Raw genomic sequence first — 14,994 nt, 5'->3', positions numbered from 1 at the left:
CCCCCCGCCCCCACCGCTCCGCACCGCCCATGGGTGCCCGCAGCTCTGCGCGCGGCTTTTTATTGAAAACTGGAAAATAAAATTTTAAAAAGCCCGGTAGAGCAGTCTGTGGAGCGGCGAGCAGCCCGGGGCGACCCTCGGGACCCGCCTGCACCGGGCTGCGGGGGGGGAGGGAGGTTGCTGCACCGGGGCTGCCAGGCGTGCAGGAGGCAGGGCCCGTCCTGTCCCGTAACGCACGGCCCGGCCTGACCGGGCCCGTTCTGCCCTGTAACGCGGCCCGGAACGCACGGCACAGCCCGGCCGGGCCCGGAACGCACGGCCCGGAACGCAGGGCATGGCAGGGCCCCGTGCTGTTCGCTCCCGTTCTGTGCCATAACGCCCAGCCCGTTCTGTCCAGTAACGCCCGTCCTGTCCCGTCCAGGCCCTACGAGGCCGAGCCGATGGACCCTGAGAGGAATGTGACGTACCCCGAGGAAGCCGATGGTGAACTGAGGAGGCTGCTGCTGCTGCCCCGGCCGCCGTCCCCAAGGCCTGGCCGCAGCGCCCGGCCCCCGCAGCGCTCAGCAGGCCGCGGGGCAAAGAGCCGCGCCGGGTCCTCGGGGGCCAGCCGGGGCCCGGGGACGGCGAGGGCACCCGGCGGGCCAGGCAGCGCCCGGGGCTCGTGCTGGAGGGTGGCCAGCGGGAAGGCAGCCAGCAGGCTGGCCTGGTGCGGCACGGCCACGGGCAGCAGTGCCACTGAGGCCGAGCGCCCCGGGCTCCCGGCAGCCCCTTCCTCACCGCCGAGGCCACGGAGGTCGGCCAGGCGCAGGCCCTCTCCAGGGACGTGCAGCGGGGAGGCCAGGCTGTCGGCGGAGCGGCGCCGGCGGCGGTAGGTGAGCTGCTCCTCAGGGCAGGGGACAAAGCCATGGTGGGGCCGGTCGCGGCGGGGAGCAAGGAGCCGCGCCAGCCCCACTGCCTCCCCACCGGGCCCCCAGTGCTGCAGGTAGGCTGCAACCTGGCTGCTGGTCCACAGGTCCGTCTCGTCGTGGGAGAACCGCCGCAGTGGGGGCACCTGCGGGGCAGCGCCGTCGGTGCCGGGTGCCAGAGCCCCGGCGCCCCGCCTGCGGGCAGCCCCTTACCTGCAGGTACTGCATACGGTCCCCTGGCTCCGTCCTGGCGGGGCTCACTGGGGGCAGGCCCCGCTCCAGCGCCGAGAAGTCACGTGTGGCGACGGGGTCCAGCGCCAGGACCTCGGCCACGCAGCCGTACTCGTAGGGGCGGTCGTACACCAGCTCGCCAGCCGCAGCACCCTCCAGGCTGCTTTCTGCCGGGAACGGGTCCGCTGACATTTTGGGCACCCCCTGTCCCCACCACGCACCCCTCCCCGCCACGCACCCCACCTTCGTCCCCGTCGTCGCTGGCCAGGACGGCGCGGCACTTCTCGCAGACAGCGCGCGGGTCGGCACGGTAGCGGTCACAGGCCCAGAGGAAGAGGGGCAGGAGCAGGGACTGCACCAGCGAGCACCAGATGAGGCACAGCACCATCCAGTCAGAGGAGGCGTCCGAGCGCAGGCTGGCGGCGCTCACCACCTGTGGCACCGGCACGTCACCAGCGGTCCCCGCGTGCCCCCGCCCCATCCCCGTGGCACTCACCAGCACCGGGAAGCCCATTAGGACGTCGTAGATGAGCACGATGATGGTGACCAGGTAGGTGATCTGCAGGGACGTCTTGATGGGCTCGGAGCCGTCAATGGAGGAGCGCCGCTTGCCCTGGGCGTCCTCCACCACGATGGTGGGCACGTGGAAGCGGTTCTTGCTGGGGTTGGGGCCGCGCCGACCCCAGACGGTGTGAAAGAGGGCGATGGCAATGCAGACGGCGCCCACAGCCATGCTGCCCCCGATGAGGAGCAGGAAGCAGACGCCGAAGCCCAGGCCGATCTCCGTCACGACGAAGCGGCAGTCCCTGGCGTAGAAGCGCTCAGTGGTGTCATGCCACCCTACTGCCGGCAGCGTGGAGAGGATGAAAGAGACCATCCAGATCCCCATCACAGTGTGAACAGCTTGCTTCCTGGTGTTGCTCAGCCTGGGGAGAAGGGGCAGAGCCCCCAACACGCTCAGCCCAGTGGGGCCTGCGTGCCAGGGCTCTCTCCCCCTCCCCAGGTGCTGGTACAGTCACTGAAGCGTGACCGGGGACGTGGCACAGGGCAGGCAAAGCCGCGGTACCTGTAGTTGACGGGCCAGCGGACCATCCACATGCGGTGGTAGGAGAGGGAGGTGACAGAGAAGCAGGTGACCAGTGTGAGGGTGTAGAAGGTGGAGACGAAGACCTTGCAGAGGCCCTCATTCCACTCGTAGCCTGAGCGCCGCCGCCGGAGCTGCACCACCGCGTATGTGGTGATGGGGATGGCGGTGTTGAGGATGTGGGTCCCCGCCAGGGAGCACAGCAGGAACTCCAGCGGCTTCCACTTCTTCTGCTTGGCGCTGATGCTGAGGATGCCCCAGGCATTGGTGAGCAGCGAGACCCCGGCGCACGCCAGCCAGGCTACCGCATTGCCGGGCAGCCGCTGCTCATCGCGCATGGTGGAGGGACGCGGCACCATTGGCGAGGCGCTGCGGGGCTGCGGCCGCAGGCATCCTAGGGCACGCTGCGGTCCATCAAGGCTGGTTCTGGGCGCCGCCGAGCCCAGCACCTGCAAGCGAGCACAGGCTGTCAGCACCCCATAGATTCCCCGTGGTGCCGCCGCGTCCCCAAGCACGCTCGCCCAAGGGCCGTTCCCCACCAAGGATGTGCCTGAGGGCCTCCAGCACGGGCACGTTAGCGGGTGGAGAGGAGGCACCACAGTCTCGCAGCTATAATTAGACTCCTCGGGAAGAAGCAGCAAGCTGGCAGCCACGGCGCTGCCGACACAACCTCCTCGCCCCCGGAGCGGGAAGCTGCCCGCAGCCCCGTGTCGTGCCAGTCAGCAAGATGCTCGGGGGTCAGGGACCTGCCCACGGGGCACAGCCCCACACAGCACCCCCGAGCCGCATCACACGGCTGCCAAACACCGGGAGCTATTCTGGGCTTCCCATTAAAAGACAAGGATTTTCTTTCTTAAAAATAACTACAGGAAAAACAGCCTCCGGAGCCTGCTGTGCTGCCGAGGGAAGCCCACGGCCCACGCCGACAGTGCCCCGGGGAAGCTCCCAGACACCCCACAGATTTTGGGAGCTTCCCCAGGGCGCCGGCCATGAGGGCTGCGTAGGGGGCTACTCCTCCACGAGAGACAGACCCCGCATGGGGCTGCCCGCCCAGCCCAGGGGGCAGAGAGGAGGAGGGAAAAAGAGGCAGAGGAGGGGGAAAGCACCCGCTCTTATGTAACCCCGGCCCTCCACATCCCCCCGCCACGCGTGTCGGGAGGTGCCGGGCTGCGGGGGAGGCAGCACGAAGCGCCCCGGGGGCTCGGCGGCCCCCGCCGTGCGGGAACCCCCGCGGCCGCCCCGTCCTCGGCGGCTGCTCCACGGCCTGAAGCCCCACGCTCGCCCCCGCCGCCCCGGCGGGTCCCGGCGCTCTGCCCACCGGGCTCGGCCTCCCCGGGCGCCCCGGAGCCGGGAGGCGCCGTCGGGCAGAGCCGGAGCTGCCTCCCCGGGGGCTGCCCGAGGGGCACCGGCGCCGCTGCACCCCCCCCCCCCCGGTCCCGGCTCCCGCTGCCCCTCGCCCGCCCTCCCGCAGCCCCGCCGGTCCCGCCCGGTACCGGAGCGGAGCCCCGCACTTCCCGGCGCGGCTCCTGCGCACCGCACCCCCGGTTGCCCGACGGCGGGGGCAGCCCGGCGGCAAAAGGACGCCGCCGGTGCCGGTGCCGCCCCGCCCCTACCTGCCCGCGGCGGGCGCAGCGCAGCCCGGTTCCGCCCGGTTCCGCGGAGCCGTGCCCCGCCGCGGAGCCGCCTCCCGCACCGAGCCGCTCGGAGCCGAGCCGAGCCGAGCCGAGCGCCCAGCCGGGGCCGCGGCGGGCGGCACAGCGCATGTCTCGGCACCGCCCGCCGCGCCGGCACGGGCATGGGCACGGGAGCGGACCCCGGCCCCCGCCCCCCCGAGCACCCCGGCAGCGCCCCCGGGGCCGCGGGGACAGCCACGGGGACAGCCACGGGGACGGGCGCGGCGACGGGGACAGCGGCTTCGTCCCTGCTCCCCGGGCGGGGAGGATCCCCCCGTAACCCCCCCCGCTCCCCCTACCCCCCGGGGGCGCCCCCCGCCCCCGTTTTGCCCCCCGGGTGGTGCGAGCCCCCCCCCCCCCCCGGAGCCCCACTCGGCATAAGCAGCGGCCCCGGCAACGCATCCCCCTTAGGGACACATGGGAGAGCCGGCCCGGGGGTCTGCCAAACTCCCAGGGCAGAGGCAGGGGGGCTGTGAGCCCCCCCGGGGATTACGGGGAGCGGGGAAATGTCAGTGTGGAGCTGAACGCCCGCGGCAGCCAGCGCCGCTGCAGCTCAGAGCGAGGGTTTGGATTAAGCTTTTAAACTAGCCGTGCCACTGCTTCAGGAAAAAAGTGACACCCCCTTTATTCCAGTCAGAGATGACAGACTTTATTTATGTCACAGTATTCCTCAAATAACTTAGATGCACACGGAGATACTACCTAGGGCTGTCAATGGAAGGGGCTGAGACATTCAATACAATACTCGGTCGCATTTATAGTTGCAAGTATCATAAATAAGCTTTGGTGTACATTTTTAGGACATACTGTAAGTTTAACACAGCTTCACAAAGACTTGGGGCCTCGTGCGTCCCTTGTGCTGCCACGTGCGTGTGCACCGCTGCGGTGCGGGCAGGAGTCTCACTGAGGGGATGAAACCCCAAAACCAGGGCTCTGGGGCTCACTGACAAACCGATGCAAATGCTCCCGAGAGCCAGGCAGATCCCAGAGGCTTTTTGGAGCATTTAAGCCGTTTAATACATGGGGCGAGGGCGGTAAACCCAGCAGCAGCTCGCTGGTGGCAGTGCTGCAGCACCGCGGGCCAGGCTGCGGCGCACCCAGAACACCGGCTCTGCTTGAGCCCGCTCCTGCAGCAGGGCACGGCGCAGTGGCAGCACACGAGGCCCTGCACATGTAACACAACACGAATGGGAACTTGGAGGTTTGGCCGAGTGAATACTTGAGCAGCGCGCGGTCGCCAGCAGCTCTCCTGCGAGCGCTTTGGTCCGGGTCGGAGATCAGTGCTGGGCAGCCTGCTGCATCTGCGCCTGTCTCTTGGCTTTTGTTTGGAGGTATCTCCCCTTCCCTTCCTCAAAGCGCCTCTTCTCGTCCTCGGTTTCCGTCTGGCAGTAACCGAAAGAAAGCAAAGCCATGAACATTAGCTTAATTAGGATCTGAATGGGCAGATCTGATGCGTGGGCAAGTTTACACGGACTCTGTTCAATCAATAAGTTCAGTTCCCTTCCAGCTGTCGGCGGCGCCCACAGCACCGTCCGTGGGAGGTGCCAGATGGAGCCTGGCCACGTCCTGGGCGCTGCCAGCTGCTCCTGTTGCCCACGATGGGACACCACCCTCACCTCACGGCCCCTCCCTGTGACAGTTCCACATTGTCCCACATCAGCCTTGCTGTTCTATCCCCTCTGCCCCAGGCTTGGCCAGCCGTAGCCTCTGGATACCACTCGGATGAGAGAGTTCCTTTCACAGTGAAGGGTCGCTCCAGCACCCAGAGATGACTCAGGGTTACAGCAAGGCCCTTGCAGCAAGACAGCCCCGAAGTCGCACCCCTCACCACCAGCACTGCACTGCATCGCGCTCCCAGAAGCTGCAGCCCCTGGCTGGCCCTGTGCGGGCTGCTCACCCCAAGCCCTGTAGCCACGTGCCCTGTGGGGGCCCACAAACAGCCCCCACCCCACCAGCCACTGAGCCCCCAGCACGGATGCCCTTCGGGTTAGCTCGCAGCAGAGAGAAAAAAGAAATGCCATTGCTGCACACAGCGCGGCTCCCTCTGAGAGCTCGTTAAAGATGCATTACTCTAAGCTCCACAGGGACAATAGAGATTAATAATTAAATTACTGCCAGCAAGAAGATGCAACTCTGTGTGCTCTGCCTGGACTGCCTGCTTGGACAGGCAACGCAATCACGGCTGAAAACTTTGCTCACCCTGATGCCAAAGCCCTACAGAAAAGTGACCCCTGCACCCTGCATTGCAGCGGTGCCACACCATGGGCTGCCCGTGACCGCGGTACCGTGGCTGCCCCAGTCCAGCGACCTCTTTAATGCAGGACATCACTCAGAGAAACCCAGCCCGAGCATAACGGAGCTGGCAGCACCCCCGTTAGTGTTGTCTCGCGCCCAGGCTCCCCATGGCTCAGCTCCTGCCTGCGAGTGAGGACACCAGGAGCCCTGCACTGCTGCGGTACCACCAAACCCCACCAGGACATATTCACAGGAACAGATTAATAGCTAGCAGCACATTTCATTCCAGTAACATGCATTCACTAAATTATTCAGATTTTTTTTAAAAAAAAGATATCCCTTGTTCAACTTCAGCTGGGGCTGGAGCCAGAGGCAGCACATGGGTTGGATGCAAGTGTTTGGACACGAGCGCCTGGTGGGAAACCTGCTGGGCAGCGGGCCAGATCCTGCCCTCGAGCAGCCCCGCGGCAGCACTTGCACCGTGGTGGTGGAGCCACAGCACTGCAGGCCCGGCCAGCGCCATGCAGGGTCTGAGCCAGCCTCAGCCCGCGGCCGTCAGGCAGCACCGCGCGTCCCACAGCGCGCGGGAGGCACCGCACCGCCTGCCGCAGGAAGCGGAGATGGAAAACGGCTCCATGGAACGCAGCTTGGATGGCTAATGTATAATTAGCCCACAAAATCCTCCAAAATGCCACAGCGCACAGAACAGAAGGAGACCTACTCGGCATGAAATATTAATCAAGAAACAACTCCCTGCCATCAGCGCTGCGTCAGCGCAGCACCGCCGGCATCCGGGAGCCGGAGGAGGGCGGTGGGGCCGGGGGCTGCGGGCATCCATCAGGTCACTGTGGGGTGGGAGGAAGCCGTGAAGCTCCAGCGACAGATTTTCCTCAATTGTGATAAAGGAAAAACAATCTCTGTACTGGCAGTTTTCAACCAGAAGATTTTTTTTTAAAAAAAAACAACAACAACAACCCTGAAGGCTGGCTTGGCAAGGCTCATTAATGCTCATGTTTTTCTGCTGAACAATTCAGAGGAAGAGGTTTTGTTGGACAACAAAGCCCTGAGGGCATCACATGAAAAGCCCAAGTATGTAAAATATTCAGTGTTTAATAAACAGGAAGCTTGAAACCTCCCGTACTTGCAGCAAAGAGCAGAACATTTGTGCTCAGAAGCCCGAGCAGCACGGGGCTGTGCGCGCACCGAGTGAGCTCTTACCAGCAGCTGAGGGACAGGCAGGGGCTTCCCCTCCTTGCTCAGGGACACGTAGGTAAAGAACGCGCTGACAGCACGGTATCGCTCCTGCGACTCATCCACGAAAGGGTCAGCATCCACAAAGACTTCAATTTCCATGGATTTATTGCTCGTGAAGGTCATGCGCCCCGAGATGGTGATAACACTACCTGCGGAACGGAGAGGGGTGGTTCACCCACGAGGGCACCGCGGCTGCACCTGCGAGCAGAAAGCTCGCCACACGCAGGTCGGGCCCATGGGGGACCCGCGATGCCCCTGGCAGGGCTCGGCCCCAGGCTGCAGCCACCAGCCCCCACAGGAGCTGCCCCAGCGACGCTCCTCACGCACCAGCATCACTCAGTTTTGGGCACCCTAGATTAATTTGATGCCCAAAATCATTTCCCAGGCCCCGGATGCCACCTGCCCCAGGCCTCTCTGCATCAACCTATGGGCAGCTGAGCGCTGCACAAGGCTCACCAGGACAGCGTTCCCCACTGCCAAGACGCCACTGCCCACACCCCCTGACCTTTCTTGATCTTCTCGTGGAAGTTGATGGCGTCCACGGAGGCGGTGACGATGTTGGTCTTGCAGTGGCGGGCAGCCACAATCCCGGCGACCTCGTCCATCAGCTTCATGGTGACCCCTGCGGGAGGAGGCAGAGCTGTGGCTCCCGGTGCCGATGGCCGCCAGCACCAGCCCAGGGCTGAGGATTCGAGAGCTAGAACGTTTGTTTTGGAGCTTAAGGACTACAAAGCCCGAAAGGCTTCCTCCAAGAAGCTTGTCTGTTCCTGCTAAGCAAAGGGATCTCGTGCCCGGGCTGCACAGCCCTGTGCCTCCTGCACGCCCAGCTCACCGGTGCGTGGCTCAGGACCCCCATCCCGCCCGGGCAGCTCGCCCCTCGCCAGGTCCCCCCTCACCGCATGCGTCGGAGCTGCCAGCCCCGAGGAAATTACTCCTGCAAATTGCAGTAATTTTTACACTCAGTATTTATAATTTGAGATTTGCAATTTGAAAGATGGCAACAAAATTGTAGGATTTACGGTTTGACTGTGTCAGTTCCCTGGGCTTTTTTTAAACCTAGACAGAGCCCTCTCTGAACATGAGCCTCAACATCTGGTGGCAGAGATATTTCTGAATGCAACATTTAACTGCCAGTGGATCTTGAAAACAGCGGCAGTGTGTTGACTGTCTTTGAAGGTTCTATTTTTAACAGCATTTTCTTTATATATATATAAATAAATGGAAGCCGCCTCTCTTGAAGGCAGGCAAGGGGCATCGGCCCGGCCCCCCACGGCAGCTAGCACGAGCCCCGTGCGCCTCACCGACCTGGATGGCAGCGGCCCCAAGGGGATCGGGCAGTCACCATGGCAACCGCCAATTTTTTATGGCCAGCAGGCTGGTGCCAGACCCCGGGGAGGAGGTGGCGTTTGCTCGTTCCCGGACCCCCCCCAGGCCGTGTCATTGCTGGTTTGCCCACCACACTGCACGTTTTATTTTCCTGCTGCAGCAGTGGCACTCTCACAAGATGGCACCCTCACGTTTCCTGCCACAAGCACTGAGGATGGCGAGGGACGGCCGGGAGCTGTCCCCACTGCCCCGGGCATGCAGCAGGGGGGAAACCTGCGACCCCCACAGGGCTGCCACAGCCTGACGTCCCCACGCTGCCACTGTGAACAGCCTGGCTGCTCGGGATGCCCGACAAGCACAAAAATGGGAAAATATTGTGGTTCTTGTGATGATTTAAGAATTTTTGAGCAAGTGCATGGGTGGCTGGTGCGGGAACTTAGCACAGGCCTAGTGCTGCGCCCTCACGGCAGGCATCGTTCCGCAGCTTTGGTGGGATTTTTCCAGGGTCCTGTGACTCGCGCTGGGATCAAAATAGAGCGTTGTGCCAGTGCCGCTATTCTTACCACATCTGTTGCCTTGTGCTAATTAGGCCTCACAGCTGCTAATTATACCTTGAAGTTTGGTGGCATCTCAGCTCTGTTCTTCGGAAGGGGAGACAAACACATCCCCGTGCCCGGGCTGTCAGAGCCGCAGGTGCCCAGCAGCAGCAGCAGCCCGCATGGGGCCATGGCCCATGCCCCACTGCTGCTCTGCTCCGTCTTTGCCTTCTCAGGGCACTGCTGAACCAGGTGCGATTGCATCTACTTGCTGCAGATGCTGGAGCCACGAGGCTCGCTCTGTTCAGCAGCGGACTGCAGGGATCCCCCAGGGCCAGCCGTGGGGTTTGCTCCCCACCAGCCCCCAAAGCATTTGGTGGGCCCTGGGGAATCACCAGCTGCTGGCAAGGGAGCAGCACAAGTTTTCCATCTGAAAAGATTCATGTGGCCAAAAGCCTGTGCAGTCTGCACTTGCTCCATTTTTGATAAGACATGGTGTTTATTTTTTTTTTTCTCTCCATTTAAAAAAAGAAGTTTCACATGCTCACCCTGTGCTGAAGATCACTGCATCGGTAACCAGCACAGATAAAAAATGCTGCTTCAGGTGCGGTAATCCATTACTGCTGCGCTGAAAGCTCTGCTCGTTGTGTTTCAGACACACACAGACAGTCCTTTGTAGGTAATGAGAAAATTGCACTCCCCAATTATCCTCACCCTGTTACTCCATTTACCATTCTCCATGCTCCCAGGGGCTCGTTCCTGGCTCTCTGTGAGCTGCTTACCATGCGCGGTGCCATTAGGCACTGCTTAGGGATCGCAGACACGAAACACTAAAAATGAAGTAAATGGTGCATTATAATTGTCACCAAACATGGGATGCAGGTATCAGCTGCAAAGCATGCACGTGCTAGAACGATGTGCAGAGGAGCACCTGGCAGCGCTGCCGCAGCCCAGGAGGCGCAGCACTTCACTCCTGGCAGAGAGTGCTTCACCAAAAGGGTGCTTCACCTGCTGCAGTGCTTGCTTATGCCCCAAATAACCCAATTTGGTGTGCTGCTGCTCTTCAAATTTGTCCATACAGCGTGTTTGCCGTGGGCAGGAGGCCGGGTGCCTAAACCCTGCCAGCTGTGGGGCCTGGGTGGCACTGAGTGGACCCCTCGGGATGCGGCCACCTCCCGCTCCTCGTGCCGGGGCTCGGCCATGGCCATGCCGCTCACTCACCTCCATGGACGAAGCCGAGCAGCGTGCAGTCCGACGGGCCCACCAGGTGGATCAGGCTGGACTGGCTGTAGCCCACGGTGTGCGGCTCTGCTCACAGAGAGACACGGAGGGGTTAGCGCAGCATGGCGGGTGCCTGCCAGCCCACCCATGCCAGCGTCCCGCACGCCCTAGGGAAGATGCTGTGCTAGCTTCTGCAACCTGAAGCGCTTCCAAGTCGGGACAAAACACCTACATCAGTCCTGAGAAGCCCTGAAAGCACGGGCTACTGAACGCATGATGGACCGCCACCTCTCTCTGCTATTTGCCTACAAATTTTATTCAAGTTCAGTTTGTTTTTTCTTTTAAAGTTAACAGGAGCCTGAAAGGAAACTGGAACGCAAGGATACCTGCAAGGTTTTCCTCCTCCGGTCACCGACTTCGTGACCTGAAGCTAAGTTTCCCAAACCCGGCCTGTTCACCCATCTGCGTTTGGCAGTGTCTCAAGGGACCACGCTTTCTGCTCAGCTTCAACATCTCTGCTCCCACCCCCCAGGTAGTGGCACATAGCGGCAGGGAGGATGCTCCCTGCGGCAGCACCCGCCACCCACCGTGCCCACAGCCTTACCTTTTGTCTGTCTATCTGTGAGCAGGGAAAGCAAAGGAAAAAAAGGTATTTAAGCGACTTTCATTATTTATTACCACAGAGGTGACCCAGTTCAGTCCCCGCACATCCATGTGCAGCCAGGCACATTTGGCATTTTACGAATCTGACATCCTGACCCCACGGGCACTAACGGTGTGGGTATTCGAGTTCTGCAAGAAATGCTTTTGGGGTCCCTGGTAGCTGCAGCATCACCAAGCCAGGATGACGGCCTGAGCCGTGGCTCTTGCAGCTCTCTGAGCACACGCAAGCAGCAGAGCAGTCTGGTTCTGTGAAAGTGAGCTCCAGAAGCCCCGCTGCAGCTGGCTGCTCTAGTTTTGTGCCCAAGCTCATCCCTCTGCCTCCCTGCCGGACCACAGGGCCTGGAGGAGCTGCTTGCTCTGGACTGGAAACACCCAAAGAACGCCTTCTCCTTAGGCATATCAGCAGCAGAAAACTCAGGAAAATAAAATATGCTTTCCACCTTCCTTTAGCCAAGACAGATCTCACAGGAAGAACACAGACACGGCCTAAGGGCATGTGCTGCCAGCAGGGGCTGCGTTACCTGGGTTGATCACCGGCATGATCACATCACCGTTCCTTTGCTTGGTTTCCAGCCGATCCAGCTTTTGCTCTTCATAGCGCTTCCTCCCCTCGTCCTCCTGCTCCTTCCGTGCATACTGGAAGGAAAAGCACACTCTGTGCACCCTCTGCGCTCCCTGGCCACAGGCAGCGGCCGGGTGCCCGTTAGCAGACCCGGGCCCCCAGCCCCGCACGCGCTGGGGACACCGGGCAGGCTCACAGCAGCCCTGCAGCAGCGGCACCACGCAGCCAGAGGCAGCCCCGTGCTGCAGCTGGGAGCAGGCGTGGGACACAGCACCGCTCGTACCGCACGCACCTCTGTGCGGACCTACGGAGGGCAGCTGAGCAGCGCCGTCCCGGCTGGGGACCCGCGTGCCTCATGCAGTTCTGCCCTCGCATGGCTCCGATGCCTCCACTGGGACCAGGCCCCGTGTGCCAGCGGGGGCCCCACTCCCACCAGCAAAGGGGACAGGGCTGCACTGGCTCTGCCCCTGCTCCGTGCTGGCGCCCAGCCCTACCTGGATGGGCGGCACCTCGACCACCTTGTTCACGTTCTTCAGGGACAGCGGCACGTACCACAGCGTCGCCTTGTTTGTCACCTTCTTGGCCCCTGGCAGAGGGAGGGCAGCGTGAGCACAGCAGCCCTGGGAACACGGCGCTGCCAGAGCGGCTGTCACAGCACAGCCCGGCAAAGCCACCCCGAGGAGCCCAGCCAGTAACCACGGCAACATCAAGGAAGGGCTTTTGTCAGCTCTGAGCCAGCCGCGTGCGCTAAATTATTCCGATTTTGAACAAAACTCATCAGCCGCACCACAACAGGCCTGCAGAGCTGTGCCACCCCTCCCCAGCGCACTGCCCAGTGCCCACGGGTGCCCCGTGTCCCGGCAGCCCTCGGACGGGCGCTCCCACCCACGGGTGCCGGAGGAGCCCCCCCGTTCCCAGCTGTTCTGGGAAGCTGCACTCTTTGCCCTGCACACACTGCGCTGCTTCTCAGAACTGGTGATCTAAAACAGGGAGGTGGGAAACGAAAGAGAAAGCAGACACCATTCAACGACTTCTGGCTGCTGGTTTTGGTTCAGTTCCTCCCTTTCTTTCTTGGGATTTAAGAGAAGGAGCCTGAGCCAACTACAGGAAGAGCCAGGGCTGAAGAGACCGCGCACGATGCTGGAAGCTCGTGTCCTCCCCAGCACTCCAGGGGTTGCAAGGTGACAATATGGAGAAGAAAGGCTCCTGCAGAAGGCTGCATCTCTTCAGCAAGCTAGGAGCACAAGTCAGCACATCTGCAGCCCTCAGCAACAACCCCTGCGGGGCTGAGGCCCCGTGCTGAAGCTGAGTGCTCTTGTCTGGGGCGGAGAAAAAAAGAGCAGAGCTGTCCACCCTAGCCCGATGCTATAAGGAGTGAGGCACAGTGATACCAGCATGGGCAATTGCTCATAACAGTTATTTCTCCAGAGCTTTGAGGGCCAGGAGGTGTCCCCAGCCCTGATGGCACTGCACAGCCAATGCAGGAGCCTGGGGTTTGCCAACACGGCTGCACTTGTACTGGCAGGAGACCCACGGCCAGCGGTGGGCAGCTGGGAGAAGGGGATCCGAACCGGGACTAGTTTCCCCCCATGCCCAGAGACAACACCACGAGATCTCCTCAAAAGAAAAACTGAAGTCCTAAAAAAGCAGAGGCTGCACCAAACCACAACGGGGTGTCTCGATGCAGACCCTCTTTATCCAGAAGGAAGCATAGAAAACCTGGCACGCACTCCAGCAGGCACCACGCATGGCAAGGGGTCCCTGCGGTGCCCCACACGCTGCATCAGGACCAAGCTGCGGTCCCACGGCTTCTGCCAGCAGCGGGGTGTGGGGCCTGTGGAAACGCCCGGCGAGAGCCGCAGCACACAGCGATGCTCGCAGCGAGCGCAGCCCTCTAGTGAGTGTCACGGCTGCCGCTCCCAGCACGCTGCAGCAGCAACCTGCCGCCTGCTGGGCACCGGCTGCTCCTCGCCCGCATCCCCCCCGCAGCATCCCCAGGGATGAGCACCACCAGCGGCACGGCCCCGGGGCTGATCGCTGCACATCCCTGCTGTGCAGGGGTGGCTCGCAGCTCTGGCAAGGCAGCCGCGAGCCCCCAGACACGCCAGCAGCAGCCCCGCAGACAGCTCAGCACCGGGCGCTAGCACCGCACGGAGCGTGGCCCTGCTCACCGAGCCCCGCGTAGCGAGGAGCTCAGCAGGGCTGGGGCAGCCCCAGCCTGTGGCACAGCCACACACAGGGCAGAGCCCAACACCGCTCCCACACACACCGTGTGGGGACAGCACTGGTCTCTGGGAGAGCAGGGCGAGTGGCGTGGCATGAGCCGCCGTGGGGCAGCCCCCACGTGGGGGCTGTGACCTGCAGGCCCCGAAGGGAGCGGAGCAGCGGGCTGCCAGGAGTCGTTTACCTGTCAAAATGTTTTCAGACATCACATTGACCTGGACTTCCACCGAGTGCTTGGAGGTGTAGGTGATCTCAGCGCTGACGTTGGCCACCTCGCCGATGCACATGGGAGAGAGGAAGTCCGTCCGCTCCACGCGTGCCAGCGCGGCCACGCAGGGCTCCTGGGGGCACGATGCAGCGGGGTCAGAGCTTCCAGGGGAGGAAGAAGAGGAGGGAGCACTCCCTGCTTCATCGCAGGGCACGAGGACACCGCAGCCCAGGGGACCCCATGGGTGGAGGCCCAGTACCTGCCCCCCCCCCCCCCAGCAGGCTTCCCCTTCCGTGATGGTGCGAGCAGCGTGCCTTCCTCCAGCTGCAGCGGTGGGGCTGCACAGCCACGGGAACAGCAGGAAGGGGGGAGCCCGCAGAGCCCCGGTGCCCAGCCGCAGCTTACGGCGGGCGGGGGCACCCAGCGCACCCCCCCCCGGCGGCACCCCCCGGAGTCCGGCCCCGCTCACCCCGGTGCCGGAGTTGCAGTGCCGGGTGCTGATGATGGCCCCCGCCTCCTCGATCATCTTCAGCACGGTGCCGCCGTGCACGTTGCCCGCCACGTTGGCGTCGTCGGGCCGCATGATCCTGCGGAGGCACCGCTCAGCCGCGGGGGGGCCCGGCCCGCCGCCGCCCCCCGGTGCTCCCGGCCCCCCCGGCCCGCCACCCCCCCGCTCCCCCCGGCCCTCCCCGCCCGCCATGGCCGGTCGATGCCGGATGCCCGCGACGTCAGCACGTGGCAGCCGCTTCCTGCCCGTCGCCGTGGAAACCGCCCGGTACCGGCGGCGGGGCGCGGCCTCCGGCGGGGCGGGGCGGGGCGGGGCGGGGCTGGGCTTGGCCCGGCCCGCCTCCCCCCCCCCGCACCTCCCCGCCG

At 63.3% G+C, this 14,994-nt stretch overlaps 2 protein-coding genes across 4 annotated transcripts; both read right to left on the bottom strand.

The window, feature by feature from the left end:
- Nucleotides 1–326: 326 nt before the first annotated feature.
- Nucleotides 327–3,855, bottom strand: GPR153 (G protein-coupled receptor 153). Of its 3 annotated transcripts, none has more exons than XM_035344799.1 (6): nt 3,834–3,855; nt 2,203–2,669; nt 1,633–2,062; nt 1,380–1,488; nt 1,119–1,303; nt 327–1,051 (listed from the first exon to the last, which is right to left on the bottom strand). In XM_035344799.1, exons 2-6 carry the CDS (start codon nt 2,577–2,579, stop codon nt 425–427), a joined length of 1,728 nt encoding a protein of 575 aa, XP_035200690.1. In that variant the 5' UTR covers nt 2,580–2,669; nt 3,834–3,855; the 3' UTR covers nt 327–424. The 3 variants fall into 3 exon arrangements, with proteins under 3 accessions (XP_035200690.1, XP_035200691.1, XP_035200692.1); XM_035344800.1 differs by having other exon boundaries at nt 1,380–1,569; nt 3,714–3,834; XM_035344801.1 differs by lacking the exon at nt 3,834–3,855 and adding an exon at nt 2,760–2,949 and having other exon boundaries at nt 1,380–1,569.
- A 665-nt stretch (nt 3,856–4,520) lies between these two features.
- Nucleotides 4,521–14,895, bottom strand: ACOT7 (acyl-CoA thioesterase 7; the record flags this gene model as incomplete). Its single annotated transcript, XM_035344938.1, has 10 exons — nt 4,521–5,275; nt 7,347–7,531; nt 7,888–8,004; nt 10,466–10,552; nt 11,070–11,084; nt 11,650–11,764; nt 12,185–12,276; nt 14,098–14,254; nt 14,591–14,763; nt 14,796–14,895. Coding segments are annotated over 10 exons (1,146 nt in total), but the record flags the coding sequence as incomplete, so codon positions are not given.
- Between the last annotated feature and the right edge of the window lie 99 nt (nt 14,896–14,994).

This window comes from Oxyura jamaicensis, chromosome 21 (assembly GCF_011077185.1).
Source record: "Oxyura jamaicensis isolate SHBP4307 breed ruddy duck chromosome 21, BPBGC_Ojam_1.0, whole genome shotgun sequence".
Lineage (NCBI taxonomy): Eukaryota > Metazoa > Chordata > Aves > Anseriformes > Anatidae > Oxyura > Oxyura jamaicensis.
Note: the sequence above shows the minus strand (reverse complement) of the source record. Positions and strands in the feature narration are given on the sequence as shown.